General features: G+C 39.8%; 1 protein-coding gene across 7 annotated transcripts in view; it reads right to left on the bottom strand.

Annotated features, from left to right (window-relative positions):
* Positions 1–16,423, bottom strand: part of NOX4 (NADPH oxidase 4) — a 117,814-nt gene that overhangs the window by 33,347 nt on the left and 68,044 nt on the right. For all 7 annotated transcript variants that reach the window (XM_048076500.2, XM_048076498.2, XM_048076501.2 and 4 more), the window contains one exon: positions 9,540–9,621. In XM_048076500.2, the coding sequence (XP_047932457.2) occupies positions 9,540–9,621 (82 nt within the window). The remainder of the gene's footprint in view (positions 1–9,539; positions 9,622–16,423) is intronic.

Genomic DNA, 16,423 nt, shown 5'->3' with positions numbered 1-16,423 from the left:
TGCAGATACTTACACTAGTAATTTTCTGTCAAATCTATAACCCACAAAATTTTTCCATTCAAAAACAACCACCAGAAACTCTGAATATCACCCAATTTATCCTCCCCATGCAATAACTCTGTACAAATCTTCTATTCAAGCATCCTTTGCGTTAGGACTTCCCTACTTTCGTCTCCAATTCTGCTCGTGAGCAGCCTCAGCTAGCTGATTAGGCAACACTCAGAATGGATTTGGCAGCTAATATCACGGGCCATTGCTGCTCTGCAGCCGCTAACAACGTTTTCCAGCTGCTGGCTGTCTGGCTGTGCTAAAGGACTTGCGGTTCTTACAAACCGTGGATGTAGAAGATTTTTCCTCGAGGCAAGACAGGCCTACGGGGCACCATCTCCCAGGAGCCAACACCTGTCCCTGTGATTGAGGCTAACTAACTGCTGCAATAACTTATTATTGGACGAGATGGATTCTCTACTACTGCCAGTTTTTAAGAGTTGAAAGCAACTTCTGAGCTAAGTTCTAGCCTGGATGCTGAGACATGTTCCTTCATGAACCCTACGTGTTTACTTGGGGATATTCAATCTAGGATGGTCCAGTTGGCATCCCACAGTCCAGAGCTCCTATCCATTTCTCAGAGGAGATAAGGGATGGCCGTGAGATCAACATGGGCCTTTCTCTGTTCTTGATTAATACCAACAGCTTAAAGCCTGACTTACTGCATGAAAAAGAAACATGAAGTGTGTCTCATACATAAAAGAGCCTGGCACTCGGAATTGAGCCACTCCATCAGTGCTGCCTGACAAAAGGTTGCTAGAACTGAAATCTAGGCTCATGTCCTGATAAGAATCATAGAATCATTAAGGTTGGAAAAGACCATCAAGATCATCTGGTCCAACCATCCCCCTACCACCAATGTCACCCACTAAACCATGTCCCTAAGCACCTTTCCTTGAACACCCCCAGGGACGGTTACGCCACCACTTCCCTGGGGAACCTGTTCCCATGCCTGACTGCTCTTTCTGAGAAGAAATGTCTCCTCAATTCTAACCTAAAAAGAAGAGATCATCGTTGCCTGTTTTATGCAAAATGAGACCTGCCTCCTTTGGCTTGAAGGTTTGTGCTCCTCTCTCCTCTCACACAGAGCTTATACTTGCTCTGCTACCCAAGGGGCAGCCCTAGTGTGTGCTGCTTTCTGAGGTATTAATGTCTTGAGGAAATACAGCTGAGATGCTGATCTAACAGCTTTCCTCCTTCTTCAAACCTTGTTTGGGCGAGAGCCAGAACAGCAATGAGTGTTGCTAGATTTCTGCCCTCCTTAGAGACCAAGAAATACAGTTTTTGTTTATGTCTTATATGAAATATAAAGGAAGACATGCTAGGCAACTCCTTTTTCCCTCCCAATTTCTTCCACATGTTTAGGAGCACAATATTGTCCATTGTCCCCTTTGTTATACCTGCAATTCGCATCTTTTTTTTTCTCTTTTTCAGCAGGACTTACTAACAAAACACCAACAAAAGATGCTGGCTCCATTGACAGGTTCTGTGACAAAAAACAGTTTCAGGGGTCTCCCAATGAAAGCCTGGGGCCAAAAATTAAATTGCTAATGTGCAGGTAGGTGTGTAGGATTGAATGAATGAAGCAGTTCCCTTTTGTTCATAGACTTAAGGAGGAAGTCACTATCGTCAACAACCATGATTTGTTAGCACTTTATTTTCGCTCTGAAGAGCCTGGTGCTTGGATTTCTGTAACTATGGTAATTGTGAAACTATTTTTTCAACTATTATAAGCCATTATTTTTAAAACTATGATAAAACTAGATATAAGGCCAGAAGGGATCATTGTAACTCTCTCTTGCATAATGAATCAAAGAACATCTCTAATAATTTCTGCATCAAATTACTATAACTTCTGTTCGAGCTGTTTAAAAAAAACATCCTTTGAGACATCTGGTGACAGATAATTCCCCACAGTCTCACGTTGCTGCTCAGTAGTAGGCAGGTATATATTAATTAAATCAACAGGCTTTATCAAGAACCGTGCTCAGGCTCCCAAATAGCAAAATGAAAACCAGCTGCAATGTTCTGTCTTATACCATTCACTTTGAACAAAGTAATGATTTCACCTCCTAAATATTTTGAAAGGTTTAGGAATCTTTTATTTTCAGCCAGCCCTTTCCCCTTCTCAATTGGGAGCACTGCAATGTTTTGCATAAAACAGTTCATGACTGCTAATGAGCCACAGCTATGCTATGATAAACAGAGCTAAGTTGAACTTGAATTGTAGATTGCTTGGTGCTTAAAAGAGAATATATCTGCACACAGAGCTTCAATTTTGCATGTAAGTTCCTGCAGAAAACTCCCAGAAGACACGGGGTTTTGCCCACATCTCTCTACATCTGAAAGATTTGTACTTGTTTCTTCAAAGTTTCTTCAATTTCAGGTGAAGTCTGAGCTCTGCTGAAGCTAGCAGCAAAATTCCCCTCGACTTTAAGGGGACCCATTCACTCCACATTGCCAGTACTTGAACTCAAGGCCTTTGGAAACAGAACAAAAGTGTCTTTATTTTGCACTAGAAGTTACTGGGGCATTGTACTGGTACCATAAACAAATACAGCCTCTGTCTCAAGGAATTTATGACCCACATTTGAGTTTAATGTGCCGTTCTAAATATTTCAAGATACTGAGTTGGCCTTGCTTGATATTATGTGGATATATCCACACAAGTCTTTGTAGGATCAGAGCCCAAAAATGCAGTGTACAGAATGAATTACTGTACTCTTTCTTTCTATCTTCTTAATGGTTTAACCAAAATCCAGAGCCAATACTTGTGTTTTTATTAATATGATTAGCCCTATCACATGATTGTTGTTTTTATAAAAAGCTACCAGCCTTTACTCTACTGCCATTGTTGTTCTTGCCATTTGGTAAAAATTCCAAATGACAGGAAAACGCCCTTTTCCTATACTGAATGCTTTATTGTCATGCAGCTCAACCCTGTACTATATTGCAAACTCTACAAGGATAACTTACCACTGCAAGTCATATTTAAAAAAAAATTGATGAAAAGTAAAATAAAAGAAAAAAAAAAACACAAAACATTAAAATCATCCCAAAACATTTCTCTCTATAAACAACTTGAGTTTCTTTTAAACGCCACTGCAGATTCCTGAATCAAGAATCTCTTTTTTTAGCTAGTAATGAAAATGCTCTGAGTTCCCCAAGAATCACCTTTTCTGAGGTCTGCGCTGCTAGCGAGATAGCTGCATTTTGAAACGAATCTTGGAGCACTTCAAAAACAGTAATTTTCATGCTTAATGGACAATAGTACACAAAGCACTGAAGTGCTTGTGTGGGCAAACGGCTCCTTCGCTTGGCACCTTCCCATTTGATTTCGGCAATGTGGGCAGGCCACATGTTTTTGCAGTGGAAAACAGGATGGATGTTATTTTAGATGAAAGAACCAATTGCACAAAACTGAAAAGACTGTAGAAGACCTGATTTCTAATTCTGGTCTCATCCCCAGGAGAGTTGGTCCTGGGTGACACTGGTAACACACATCAGTTGTTACCTTGCCTCAGTTTCCCTTCTGTAACAATAGAGAGCATCTTTTGTAAAGCGCTTCAAAGAAAGACTTTTATAGAAGAAGACTCCGTTAAAGTTCTTCCCCTCTTTTTAAAATTATAAACCTCTTTGCCTGCCTTTACAATGAAGACCATGTGACAAATGCATAGGTTATGATTCTTCCTCTTGCTGAATGTCAAGGAAGACTCTGCCTTTGCTACTACTGTGAACTAAACTGGGTTTCTATGCCATGATCCTGCTAGCTACTCCTGTGCATGCTTAAATCTGGGCTGCAGAGGGAATCTCCATGGATGTGATACGCCTGTGCATCGTAACTTCCAGGAGCTGCATGCCAGAACCCACTGCTTTTTCTGGTTAGACACAAATTACTTTTCTCTCTAAAAGGAAAACCACTCTTAAGACAGTTACAAATAAGATACAAGATTTATTCCTGGGGTATTATTTATGAAATATCATAAGCTTCTTGGCTTGGCTCTCCAGCTGTAGTAAATTGGCGTGGATCCATCGTAGATCCATTATCATTAAAATGAGTAGCAATTGGGGACCAGATGGCACAACAGTTTAGGGCACTAACTTTCTGCCGCCTATTTGTCTAGACTACTCCATTACGAGAATTGAATAACATGATTTGGCTCTGTTTGAGCTAAAAATTTCAGCAGCTTTTCAAAGATGACCTTCAAAATATATATTTAAGCAGACACATATATAGAAACAAGGATCCTGGATTTTCTGGGCTTTGTGACATGAAAATGACCAGCAGTTTGCTACACACACACAAAGTCTACTTTAATTTACCAAGAATATATGCCAAAGAAAGGTTTGTAAGCTTATGACAGATGGAAAGCAAATGTATTTGGAAGACTCTATTACACCTGCTACATTCTAAGTTCATTTTTTTCACCAAAGTTGAACACCTTGTCATTCCATTTAAATATAAATAATAATATTAAACTTACATAGTCTCTCTGACTACAAAGAAGTGCTGCTATTTCTGTATACAAACATTAAGGAAACAGTTACCAAAATACTTTCTTAATCCCTCTCCATGTTGAGAGAGAGAGAGAATCTACAAGCTTTAAAAAGAGAACACAAATTATTAGAGACCTTTTAAGTAAATCCTGCCCTGTAATAAAGTTTTATCTATTTAATATGCCTGACAGAAAGGTACGTTTTTGAATAACCTCTAACCATTTTAATGGAGGTGTCATTTCAGATGGTATAGAACTCCCTTGTTTAGTAGAAAATGGTAGAATGAAGTAACAGAGATTGGAAACTGAAGCTAAGGAAATTCATTCTATACATACATCAAATAATTAACAATCGAAGCAAGCAGATCTAGAGGTTTGCAAATTTTCTAGTTTTTAACGTCTCAATTTAAAGATTGGATGTCTTTCTAAATTTATGCTCTGGTTGAACCAGAAGCTTGCTGCAGGGATTATAGGGTAATGCTCTACGGTTTATGTTAAGAAGGGAACTCAAATTAGCTAGAATATAACAGTTCCGTCTGTTCTTAAAATCTGTGAATCATCCAAGAACTTTTCCACCAAGCCGACAGAAGATAAGAATGAAGACTGCAAATATTTCTGAAGGGAAAAAAAAAAAAAAGGCAAATAATCCCTCTAAAAAAAACACACACATACTTGAGGATTTCAGTACTATCTTGAAAGTACAAAGTGCAGCTGCACTCTCAACTTTCTTGCATACTGAGAAACTTGCTAAAAAGCTGTAACACCAACAGCATTTCTGGCCCATTCCTCACAATCATAGAATCACAGAATCTCAGAATCACAGAATCACAGAATGGTTTGGGTTGGAAGGGACCTTGAAGATCATCCACTTCCAAACCCCTCCTACGGGCAGGGATGCCAGCCACTAGATTAGGTTGCCCAGGACCTCATCCAACCTGGCCTTGAACACCTCCAGGGATGGGGCATCCACAGCTTCTCTGGGCAACAAGCAGAGTTTCGTGTAGTGTCGGCCTCTCTCCTGCTTTTTCAACCTACCAAACTAATTCCTCACTCTCACACTTAACATTTCCTTTACCACTCTGTTCTTTTTTGTCCCTTCTGACATACCAGGCCCATCTACGGGGTAGTGTTCAAGGCCACCATGCGATCTCCCCTGGAGCTCAGAGAGGAAATCACACTGATTCCAGTCAGCAACTTAGGCCCATGCTGATGGCACTAAACTCACTGGCACATGCAGGACCCTACAGTCCTATTAATGACCATAACAACGTCGTCTTTGTCAGGATCAACACTCTGTAGCATGTGTCAGCACTTCAACAGTTCTGGCATTTTATGAGTAGATTCATGTGACAAATGGTATGAACCTCATGGCCTAAGAAGGCAACCAAGAAAGCTTGATAAGCTTGATAACAACTTGAGGAAAACTCCCCTAGAAATGCCCTAAGCACTATTTTTAAAGTGTTTTTAAGAGATTTAGGAGCCCTAATGCTCAGTGTCAAAGTGACTGGTCAGGAATGAAGACTCATTGCAACAAGCTGAATTTGCTGACAGGCCTGATCGTGTTGGTGTGGCCCACCTCAGGGGCTTCAGCAGGCTCATGGAGGTGAGGGAACGAAGGAACAAGCTGCAAGCATGTCTGCAATTTGGTTTGAGGGCCGAGGCTCTTCCCAGGCGGGTACTATTCGGAGGCTGCTATGAGCCCCTGCCTGTTTGGCTGCCCACAGCTGCAGGTTTATTCTTAGTTTCAGGAATGCGAATCCTCACGGATGCGGTGATTGTTGCACTTTAGTTAGGAGATAGATTTTGTCTTCCAAACATTTCTCTCTGTGAATAGGGCAGTTTCCTGATGAGGTGGGTGAGGGGTCAAGTGATGTCTGATTTTGTCCTCTGACAGTCACTTGAGGTATGGAAAAGACTTGCCTGGATTAGACTGGTCCCCCTAGTTCAGTAACCTGTGACTATGTGCAGTGCAGAATGTTGCAGTAAGGATCTCTACTGTAGGCATTTATGGGAGAACATACTTCCACATCCCTTCCCCAATAATTGTAATTTCCCCCAACACAGTAACGCAGTTCCATTGTCATGTGAATGAAGCACAAGGTGATGCCGAGCTCCTTCTGCTCTTCAAGCTCATAATGAAAAAGGGTGACTGCATGGGTGGAAGAGGTGATCTTAGAGGTCTTTTCCAACCTTCTATGATTCTTTGGTGCTATACAGATGTGCTGGTGTAGTGCTGCATCTAAGCCCATAGGCTGCGCTGACAGCTGGTGCTCATGATGACACGCTACTTGAGACATACACTGATAAGTCAAGGAAGCACTGTGATGTTCCCAGTGGCTTTACAAGCTCGAACCTTTGTAAGCTCAGGTTTCTCTACAACCTGCCCCATGTGTCAAAGCATGTATCTGCTCTTTAGTTAAGCCATGAACAGGAAAATAAACTCAGGCAAATGCAAGGACCATCAAAAGATCTGGCATTTCTTCCCACATCAACAAGGATTGCAAAGTGCATTTCTTTGACACATTTACCCAGCAAATCCAGAACAATATGCATGCATATTCTATGAAACTACTTCCAGCCATTTCAGTGCACAGACATTTTCTCTGAGAACAAACATGTACCCTAAATTATGCTGCTGTTCTATGGGACGGTGATCAGATCTTAATATAACAAATGTACAAGAACATAATTCAGCCTAGAACGTCAAGGTTTCTACTTCTTTCAAAAACTGACGGATTACAGTTTGCTCATTTTGCCTTTAACATTTATTACTAAAACTCTGAGTATCTTGAGATGTTGAATATCTTTCTTTCCCATGTCCTTTCTTTAGGAATATGTTTCCCAAATATGTACAAACTTTTGCCCTTTCTACCTACTAAGCCCTGCTAAGCTATTCAGTTAGGTCATTATTACAATTTCCCTTTTATTTTTAACTTTTCATATTCTTAGGAAGTCCTTAAGCATTACAAACTCCAGCTTGTGCCCTACAACAAGGCCTTGTTAAAATGACCTTGCTCCTTATGTAGTACAAACGACTATTGCTCAGCTGAAGTCAACGAAGGAACACTGATTTATGACATCAGTCTGTTCATTATCTTGATTTCTGTTGACTGACCTTTTAATGAAAATGAGCATACAGAGGGAAAAAATAAAATGGGAGTAAGACAAAATATATTATGAAGATGAAGAGTTTTTCTACCTTGCTGAACACAAAGATTTCGCTTACAACAGAACCCCTGGGGAAATTAGGACACGTCAATAGTCTCCAACCAGCCTGTAAATAAACTATAATAAATGATGAATTTCTGTAGCAAGCAAGCAAATCTGCACCAGTTAATGATGATATAAACAGAAATCTATTGCTTATATATTGCTTATATGCAAACTTTTCTTTCAGTTAGGTGCCAAAGTGTGGCTGATTTTCTATATTAAAGGAATCACAATCTTGCCAAGTAATGTGGCTGAAAACAGGGATCACTTTGTGACACAAAGCCACCATAACTTCAAACAGCTCCATACTACAATATTGGTTGTATGATCTTGAAGGAGCTGGAACATCCCATGAGCAGATGGCAGCAGACAATCATTCACCCATAGATCTAACAATAATACTATATACCATACTAGCCAGCAATGCTAGCAATAAATTATATGCAAAAATTTAAAATCAGACACCTTAGGAATGATTTATACAGACAGGTAGAATAAACCAGTTTCTCAGACCAGTCTGACAGCACCCATACCATACGTGAAAACATCTAAGCCAAGCAAAGCATTTTACAACTGTGGAAAAATAACTGTTTCATGCTCCAAAGGGTGAGGGACCAAGGTAGTACATGGAAGTCCTAGCAAAACAAGCAGAGCAGTCTATCAGCTTAAGGTATCTCTGAGAGTGACATATATTAGACCTGAATGGTATTCCAGAAAAAGAATGACAATAGATAATGCAAGCACTAAAATCAGGGGGATAAAATTCTGTCTCCCTTGAAGTTAGTGGTAGAGTTTCACCATTTTCAGAATCAGGATTCATCCCTGAGTGCTTTTATTTTTAAATATTTACAGTGAGGAGGTAACTGGTTTTCAGCACTCAGCTCCTTTATTTGCTGCATACTTTTAAAAGAAAAAAGAAGTTATAGTATTTTAGGAGCTATATTTAACAAATAGCTCCACTGCCTTTTATGCATTTCAGGAATCAGTTAACAATAATGATTAAAATAAACAATTTCACTGATTTTCATTGTTGTTGCTGGATTGTCTCCAAACATTTCTTTTACTCCCTCTATTCCTCCCACACTATCTTCCTTCCACCATTCAGTCTGGCCAAATTTACTGTGAAGAGACTCTCTTCTTCATTTCCCTTCACTGCCTCTTTCCAAGACTTAGTTGAAAGTCACTGTTTCTTTTAACCAACACAACAACAAGCAGCATCTCTTGTTTCATTCAGGCATGTGAATTTAGAAAAAGAAGAAATTTAGTCCATGATACTCATTACGATTACGCCATCTAAGACCTCCTAAACACACAACACCGTTCTTTTGGCTTGCTTGCATGTTTATCCTTAAAAATGGCAGGAAAAAAAAAAATGTTTTCAAGTGTTTGTAGGCTTCCAGAGGAGAGACTGTTAAAATCCAAGGGAATCTGTCACCATAAATGATGGAATCCCACAAGACAAGAGAGGGGATTAGCCTGACAAAACATCTGCCTATGTCAACACACAGTGTCAAGTGAAACAAAGCTCCACCAGGCTCTGATCCAGGCAGCTAAATGTCTGCACTCTGCCACCACCTCCCCCCGACAGCTGGGCAGGCTTGCAAAGTATGTCTGCTTCTTCCTGACACTGCTGAAAGACTGCAGAGCTCAGTGTAAGTGTGGCTCCTCGACAGCTCTGCCTTAAGACTTCACACCAAAAGCATGCACAGAGCTACAAATGCTTCGCTCTCCTTTGCTGCGAATAGATAAAGATTTTATTTCTCCCAAGAAGGCAATCTTACTTACTTGGGATAGCGCCTCTGCTGAAAGATGGGCAGAATCTCTGTGTCTTGATTTGAATGTAGAAGCAGTAAATCCCGAAATCTTTCTGTCAGGACAAAGAAAAAAAAGAAAACAAAAACAAACCCAGGCTGTGACTCTGCAGTACATGTTTATGCCACCAGTAAGTAAGCAGTAGTATCAGTGAATTCTCTTGTCCAGCACTGGTTAGCAAAGGGCCAAGCTACATTTACAACAAAAAAAAATCTATATATTCATACACACAAAACTGCTAAGACTAGAAATCACTCTTTCTCGTAAACCCTTTTACAAGTATTTCAAAATGTCATTTTTTTTCATCTAATATCGAATTCAAGTAGGGCTTACAAATTTCTGAGGCCTGTGTATAGGTCTTCTGGGTATCAGGGACAGGAAAAAAACGTCCCTGTCTTGAAGAGTTCAGTCTAAACAGCGTGAGGAATAACTAAGAATTCACCAGGCACTCAAGAATCACAGTAGTCTAAATGAAGATAAATTAATTAATTAAAATTAAATCACAATATAAGTCCTTAGGTAACTGACTCATTGATATTTCCAAGGAAGGCTGAAAGACTGGATCACTTTTTGTTCACAACTATGTATTTCAAGAACTGCACTGTAGGGTCATCTGCAATAGATAAGCTTTTTGCGACATAGCTTCTTTGACCAGTGGGTTCAGGGGTAGCTGTTTTGTGCAAGATGCAATGTGTAAGTGGGATCTGTAGGAGTTTCTATCAGAATCAATTTCTCAATTTCTGGAATATGGGAACCTGCTCAAAATTATCTCAATACCTAGATTTAGGGATAGAAGGGAATTTCCTATGCAGGTCAAATACCCTCAGCATGCCCCTCAGCTCTCCATAGCATGGGACGCACTCTGCTTCCTTCCATCATCTGCAACTTGTATTTAACCAGACATCTAGCAGCACAGAGAAACCTTGGACCCTGATGATACCCTTCCCACCTTTGCATCTCCTACTTTTCCTGCAATACCATGTAACTGTAGCTTGAAGGCTTCAGCTGCAGGTTTTAAGCTTCACTCCTTTGCTGAGCCACTGTTTGTAGCCTGTGGTGTGTGTAATAGCTGTACCATGGGTTTCTCTAAACTAGCCATCTCTTCCATGTATGTTTCTCATTCTGGGAACTGAACTTTAGAACAAATATAGTCCTTCCTTCCTCCGTATCACTAGGTATCTCAAAATATCCTCTAAAAAGGGTTTACAGATAAGGAAATCAAGGGAAAGAGAATTAACAAAGCTGAATCTCTCAGCACCAAAAAGGAATCATAAACACCCTCCCACTTCTTACAGTTTAGTATATGATGGTTTTCCTAACATTAGTTTTTTATGTAATATCGTGTCATCATAACTGCATCAATTTGGATACAATTCTGCTATGTAGTCATTTAAATTAAGAAAAATAAATAAATTACCCATACTTCATAAAATTACATTACTTTGAAGAAAGCATAATAAATTCAAAAGGTCAAGCATCTCTGATGGTCTGATCTTGTCTTTCATCAGCTGGCTAAGATGTTTTGCAAACATCCCACAGAAAACTCCAGGATCCACCAGTGAGGAAACAAGGATACTAATACTTAGTATCTTCATCCCACACCTCTTCAAATGCAATTTTGAAAACACCTATACCTACAAAATTCTTATCACATCTTCAGAATGCAAGCTGTTAGCTTTCCCTGTACCTAACTGGGACAGAGACTGGATGTGGTGGACAATGATAAATGCAATGCTGTAAAGATGGAAACGAAATTCACTTGGCATTTCTCAAAGAAGGTCCTGCTTATTGTCTTGCCATTAAAACTACTTTTTACCTCTTTTTGAACTTTTAGGAAGATGCAGAGATTTGTTTTTTTCCCATTGTCTGGCACGTGGCAATGTGCTGCATGCAGGCATGCCCTGTCACCCTTACAGATTACACATTATGATCTTCAAAAGCCACAGGACAAGAACTGAAAGACTTCATGAAGCTTTAACTACTGCAAAATATCTAACTGTGTGTGTGTCAGAGCGAGCACATTAACTTCCACCACCACCATCTCAGGAATCTTAGTGTATTTTTCATGTTTCTCAACACAAGTCAAGTTACTGGTGCCAGTCTAGGTACCCTTTATAAATAGGCTTCCTATGAACAGCCTTTGAATACACCTGGTGGAGGAGGGAGAGGAAGTTTTCAATGGCAAACGCTGAACTACAGGACTTCCCTCTATGACTTAAGGGTTTTGACTTTCAGAACATGGTGCAAGTCACCACAATTAAGGATTTGATTAATACAATGTCTTCTGGGTGTCTGATTTATGCATTTTTCAGGGCACATAGCCAGGTGCTATAGCAGTGGAAAGCACTGGGAGACACCACATTACATTTAACTGTGTGAAACCGTTTTGGCAGATGTTGCAAAGGGCTTACTACCCTTTAGGAGAGACAAAATACACTTTGCCAAGGGTGCAGATGTGTCCCGTGCCGTTGCCTCCCTGAGACAGACAGCGCCCAGGCTGAGAGCCATAGTCTACCTCCAACGTCTATTCCCTGACTTTTTTTCCTATGCTGCTGCCCTTTCTCCTTGATCCAGGCCAGCCGGATTCATTCCACTTTTCAATTCAACAAGCTGCGATCCTGAAAATATTTTGAATAGTAATGTGACAGGGCTGGCTAGAAGTGGAGGGAAGGCAGCCAAGGAATCTGAAACTGCTCCCCTACTGGATCGTGTTCTAGTTAAAGTCAACTGTTGTTTTGTTGTGTGTTTTTTTTTTCCCTTCACTATGGCAAATTTCCCAGGCAGATGTGTTTTCTTGCCACCATGTGACTTTACTCGTTTTTCCACGGCAACATTTACGCTATATGGTAGTGTTCTACCTCATCTCACATACATCCTACAACTTCCTCCAGTACATGTAGCCTCCATCTCCTGTAAATGCTCTCAAGAGAAATAGCACACTGAACAGAAGCTTGTAGGATTAATTTATCCCACAGCACCCTTATGTACGTGATTCACCCTTCAGGTCTATGATATTCTCATATTGCACGTGTGTACAGTACAGAAGTCAAACTGGTGCAAATGGCAGTATCACCTTTAAGGACTACCCAGCAAGGTGAGGAGAGCTTTGGTAGCTACCGACAAGACATAGGTACTTTTGGTGCTTCTATATATGTGGAAGCCTAAAGCTCTATAAGAGACAGCTTTTCAATTTGCAAAATAAAAAATCACGATGATACGTTCCCAGACACAGGAGGTGGTGGTGGAAATGAAGATAGAATCGTTCAGTTGCAAGCGACCTTCAAAGATCATCTAGTCCAACTGCTTGACCACTTTAGGGCTAACCAAAATTAAAGCACGTTAATGAGGGCACTGTCCAAATGCCTCCTGAACACTGACAGGCACGGGGCACCAACCACCTCATTAGGCAGCCTGTCTTAGAGTCTGACCACCCTCACGGCACAGGAATTTTCCCTCATGCCCAGGCTGACCCTCCCCTGGTGCAGCTCTGTGCCATTCCCTTGTGTTCCACCATCGGTCCCGGGGAGCAGAAACCAGCACCTCCCTCAGCGCTTCCCTCCTCAGGGAGCTGCCGGGTGCAGTGAGGCCTCCTCGCCGCCTCCTCCTCTCCACACTGGGCACCCCAAGGCTCCTTGGCCTTCTCCTCACAGCACATGCCTTCCTGCCCTTCTACCAGCTTTGTTGCCCTCCTCTGGAGGCTTTCAAGTAACTTTAAAGATGATCTTTTCTTCTAATCCATACTACAACAAATGAACAATCTGAAAATTGATGAAACTAAGAAAAGCATTTTTAGACTACTTTTATTTGCAATCACTATTTGATCAAGAGAAATAAACCAAGTTGCAGAACAGTCTTATTGTTACTCAGATCACTTTAGAGAGACATGCTGCATTTCCTGTTCTTATTTTTCCTTTCCATAATTTGGGATGTTGGAACATCTCCCAGAATTGAGTCTTTTCTTTCACTCCCTACAGTTTAGTACCCAAAATGTGGTGTGTTTTTTTTGGCTAGGTGCTGGTCTCGTTTGTTAAGAAAACATTAAGATTTACCTCACTGTGTTTGTAAAAACTTCTGAAAATCTGCAATCACCTTCCCTCTCATTCGATGGATGTATTTTGCATTAGTTTGTCTGTAATAGCTATTGTTCTAGTGATTTTTTACAGTGGGATCAATTATGCCATTGATTTTTTTGCCACTCTGCTCAGTGTGACACTGTACATGTCATTCTCACCAAGTCCTCCATATGTCTACCCACGGGTCAATATTCTCATCAAGAATGTTGAACATCAAGAATGGTTTCATAGTCCCGTCTTATGCTCAGACTTATCTTGTCAATATGCTGAGTGTCTCCACTTCTTTCTAGCTTTCATTTTAGGTCTACAGTTTCTTCTAGATCTTTGCTTAGCAAGAAGTCCTCAGTTAAGTTTACGCCACCTCACTGGGATCATATATGTTTAGCTAAATGTGTAGCATAGTTAACTGTGATGACTAGGACTGGATGCAGTGACACAATCCTATGCCCTATGAAGGTTGTAGACTATAAAGGAGGAGAGAAAGTTTGTCATGAAGAGCTTAAGAAATTTAATCTGTCTTCTGATACACATTTCTTCTTCTTCTCTCATATAATTCTTCTTCACTTTTTCACTCTTTGTTCTCCTTTCCCATCTGAGCTCAAAATATTCACAAGTCAACTCCTGAATCTCAGTATAAATGCACACTAATATTACACAACTACAGAATTGTAGGGGTTGGAAGGGACCTCGAGATCATCGGGTCCAAACCCCTGGCAAAGCAGGTTCCCTAGAGCAGGCTGCCCAGGTAGGTGTCCAGACCGGAAATATCTTTATAAAATATGTTTTGACGTAACAGTTTACCAATTTTCAAGGACAGAAGAATGCATTTCAAGTGAAATTTTCTCTTTTAAATATTTAGATGTATGCTATTGTTAAGTAAGAATGGGTGTTATGTTTAGTATGGAGAGCGAACAATAACGTCAGACAAATGTGAGCAATAATGGGTGCATGGTCTGAAATCCACTCAAACTGGTTATGAAATCAAGTTTCCTTTTTTTCTAGCATACCCTGTTAGAGAGGTGGAAAGAGAGATGAAGGGAAATGTTATGATATTTTAGCATTTGAGACTCTCAAAGCAAAGAAAAATAATTTGTATGGAAGGTCCCTGTGAATTAAAATGCATTACTATTGTAGACATAGATATCAGACATTACATTCTGTAGACGTAGATACTATCTCACAGGGAGCAGTGGCCTTGTTTTTCCAAGATGTCATGCCTCTGAAGCTCTAACTCCTTTCACACTTACAAGATGATGCCAAAATAACTTGCCAAGTAATACTCACTGCAATTTTATCGGGTTTGACTTTAAAAGTCAGGTCTTGCACATCTTGTTTCCTTGCTCCTTTTCTTATTAAAAAATACTTCACAGAAAAAAAAAATAGCAAAGTCACTCTATTGAGTGCCAAGGGTCTTGAAAAATCAAATTCCTGCTCTTTTGGAGTTTGATGGGTCTTTAAGTATGGGGCCATAGCAGTACACAAATGAAGTCTGAGATATTACTGTCTGTTTATCCCGAAAACCTTTTACCCAGCAGCTTTAGACCACTCTGAAACTCTAATAAAAAACATGTTGAATTCCATACAATTAACTCAATTAGGAACACTGAAAAACTGACAGTAATTGCTTTTTATGGGATAAGGATTTTTAATATTGGTTTTATGGATTATTCTTTAAAATCAAAGTTAATAAGAATAAACAGAAATGTGATTAGAAAGCAATATGGGAATGGAAGAACAAAATAGCCTCATCAATTATAGAGAACAGAACATTGTGATCCAGAAGCCTATTTGTCTACTAAAAGGTCTATCCATATTGCTATACACATACCTTTGAATATTTTGCAATCATGTTTCAGTAATTAACCTTAGCACTTCTGCTTTCATTGGAGACACAAACCTCAGTTTCATCCTTCACTAGATGTGCATTTGCAAGCCCCATAATTTCTGCCTAAAAACATCTGCCTGGTTTTATGCAAAATGCAGACTGGTCTGGAGGACCTGCTGTGTTATCGATAGCTCCTCAGCACCTTGCAATAATAAAAAAAAAAATAAGCCAGCTTTTTGAAAACTGTTAGCAGCATTATAAAGGATTTGAGACCCACTAATCTGCTTTGTTCCCAAGCTCTGTAAATTTGGAAACGCTGTCATAAGTACTTCCTCAGTGCGTTGAAAAAAAAAAAAAGAAAAATTATTTAGGAAGATGCCTTTGCCAGTGAAGGGCTATAAAAAACATGTTGAGCAACAAGATGGCATAAAACTGAAATGTCCAATATTTTACTTTGACCTGTGACTTACTAATAGCCAAAGTTTCTCAAGTAAAGGAAGTGTCACTTCTCTCCTCTTGTCAAAAGCCTGTGCTATAGATATCTTCCATCAGATTAAAATGATGAGGTAATGTTAAAGGTTCCAAAAGGTTTCATGATAAACCTTAGAATTTCCCTAAAACATACATATTTTGCTGATACAAAAAGCCTGTCTTTTTGACCAACAAACTTCTGTGATTCTCATTCCATTAAGCCTGCAGTTTAATTCTCCTGTTTCTGCACTACCGTTTCCTTCCCTCCTGATTAGTCATCTGGAAGACTAATTAGAGCCCACCATTTACAGAGCTACTCAAAAAATTAAATGCTAGTGAAAACCCAGAAAGCTGAATATTATATAAAAAAAGCTTGCAGATTATATTTATTTAAGGCAAATAGAGCTTTCACAGAAAGGAGAGTGGTCTCTTTATTTTTTAAGCTAGGTGAATAAACAGACATCCTCCCTCTATTCAACATTACCTTT

Source organism: Anser cygnoides, chromosome 1, assembly GCF_040182565.1.
Source record: "Anser cygnoides isolate HZ-2024a breed goose chromosome 1, Taihu_goose_T2T_genome, whole genome shotgun sequence".
NCBI lineage: Eukaryota > Metazoa > Chordata > Aves > Anseriformes > Anatidae > Anser > Anser cygnoides.
Note: the sequence above shows the minus strand (reverse complement) of the source record. Positions and strands in the feature narration are given on the sequence as shown.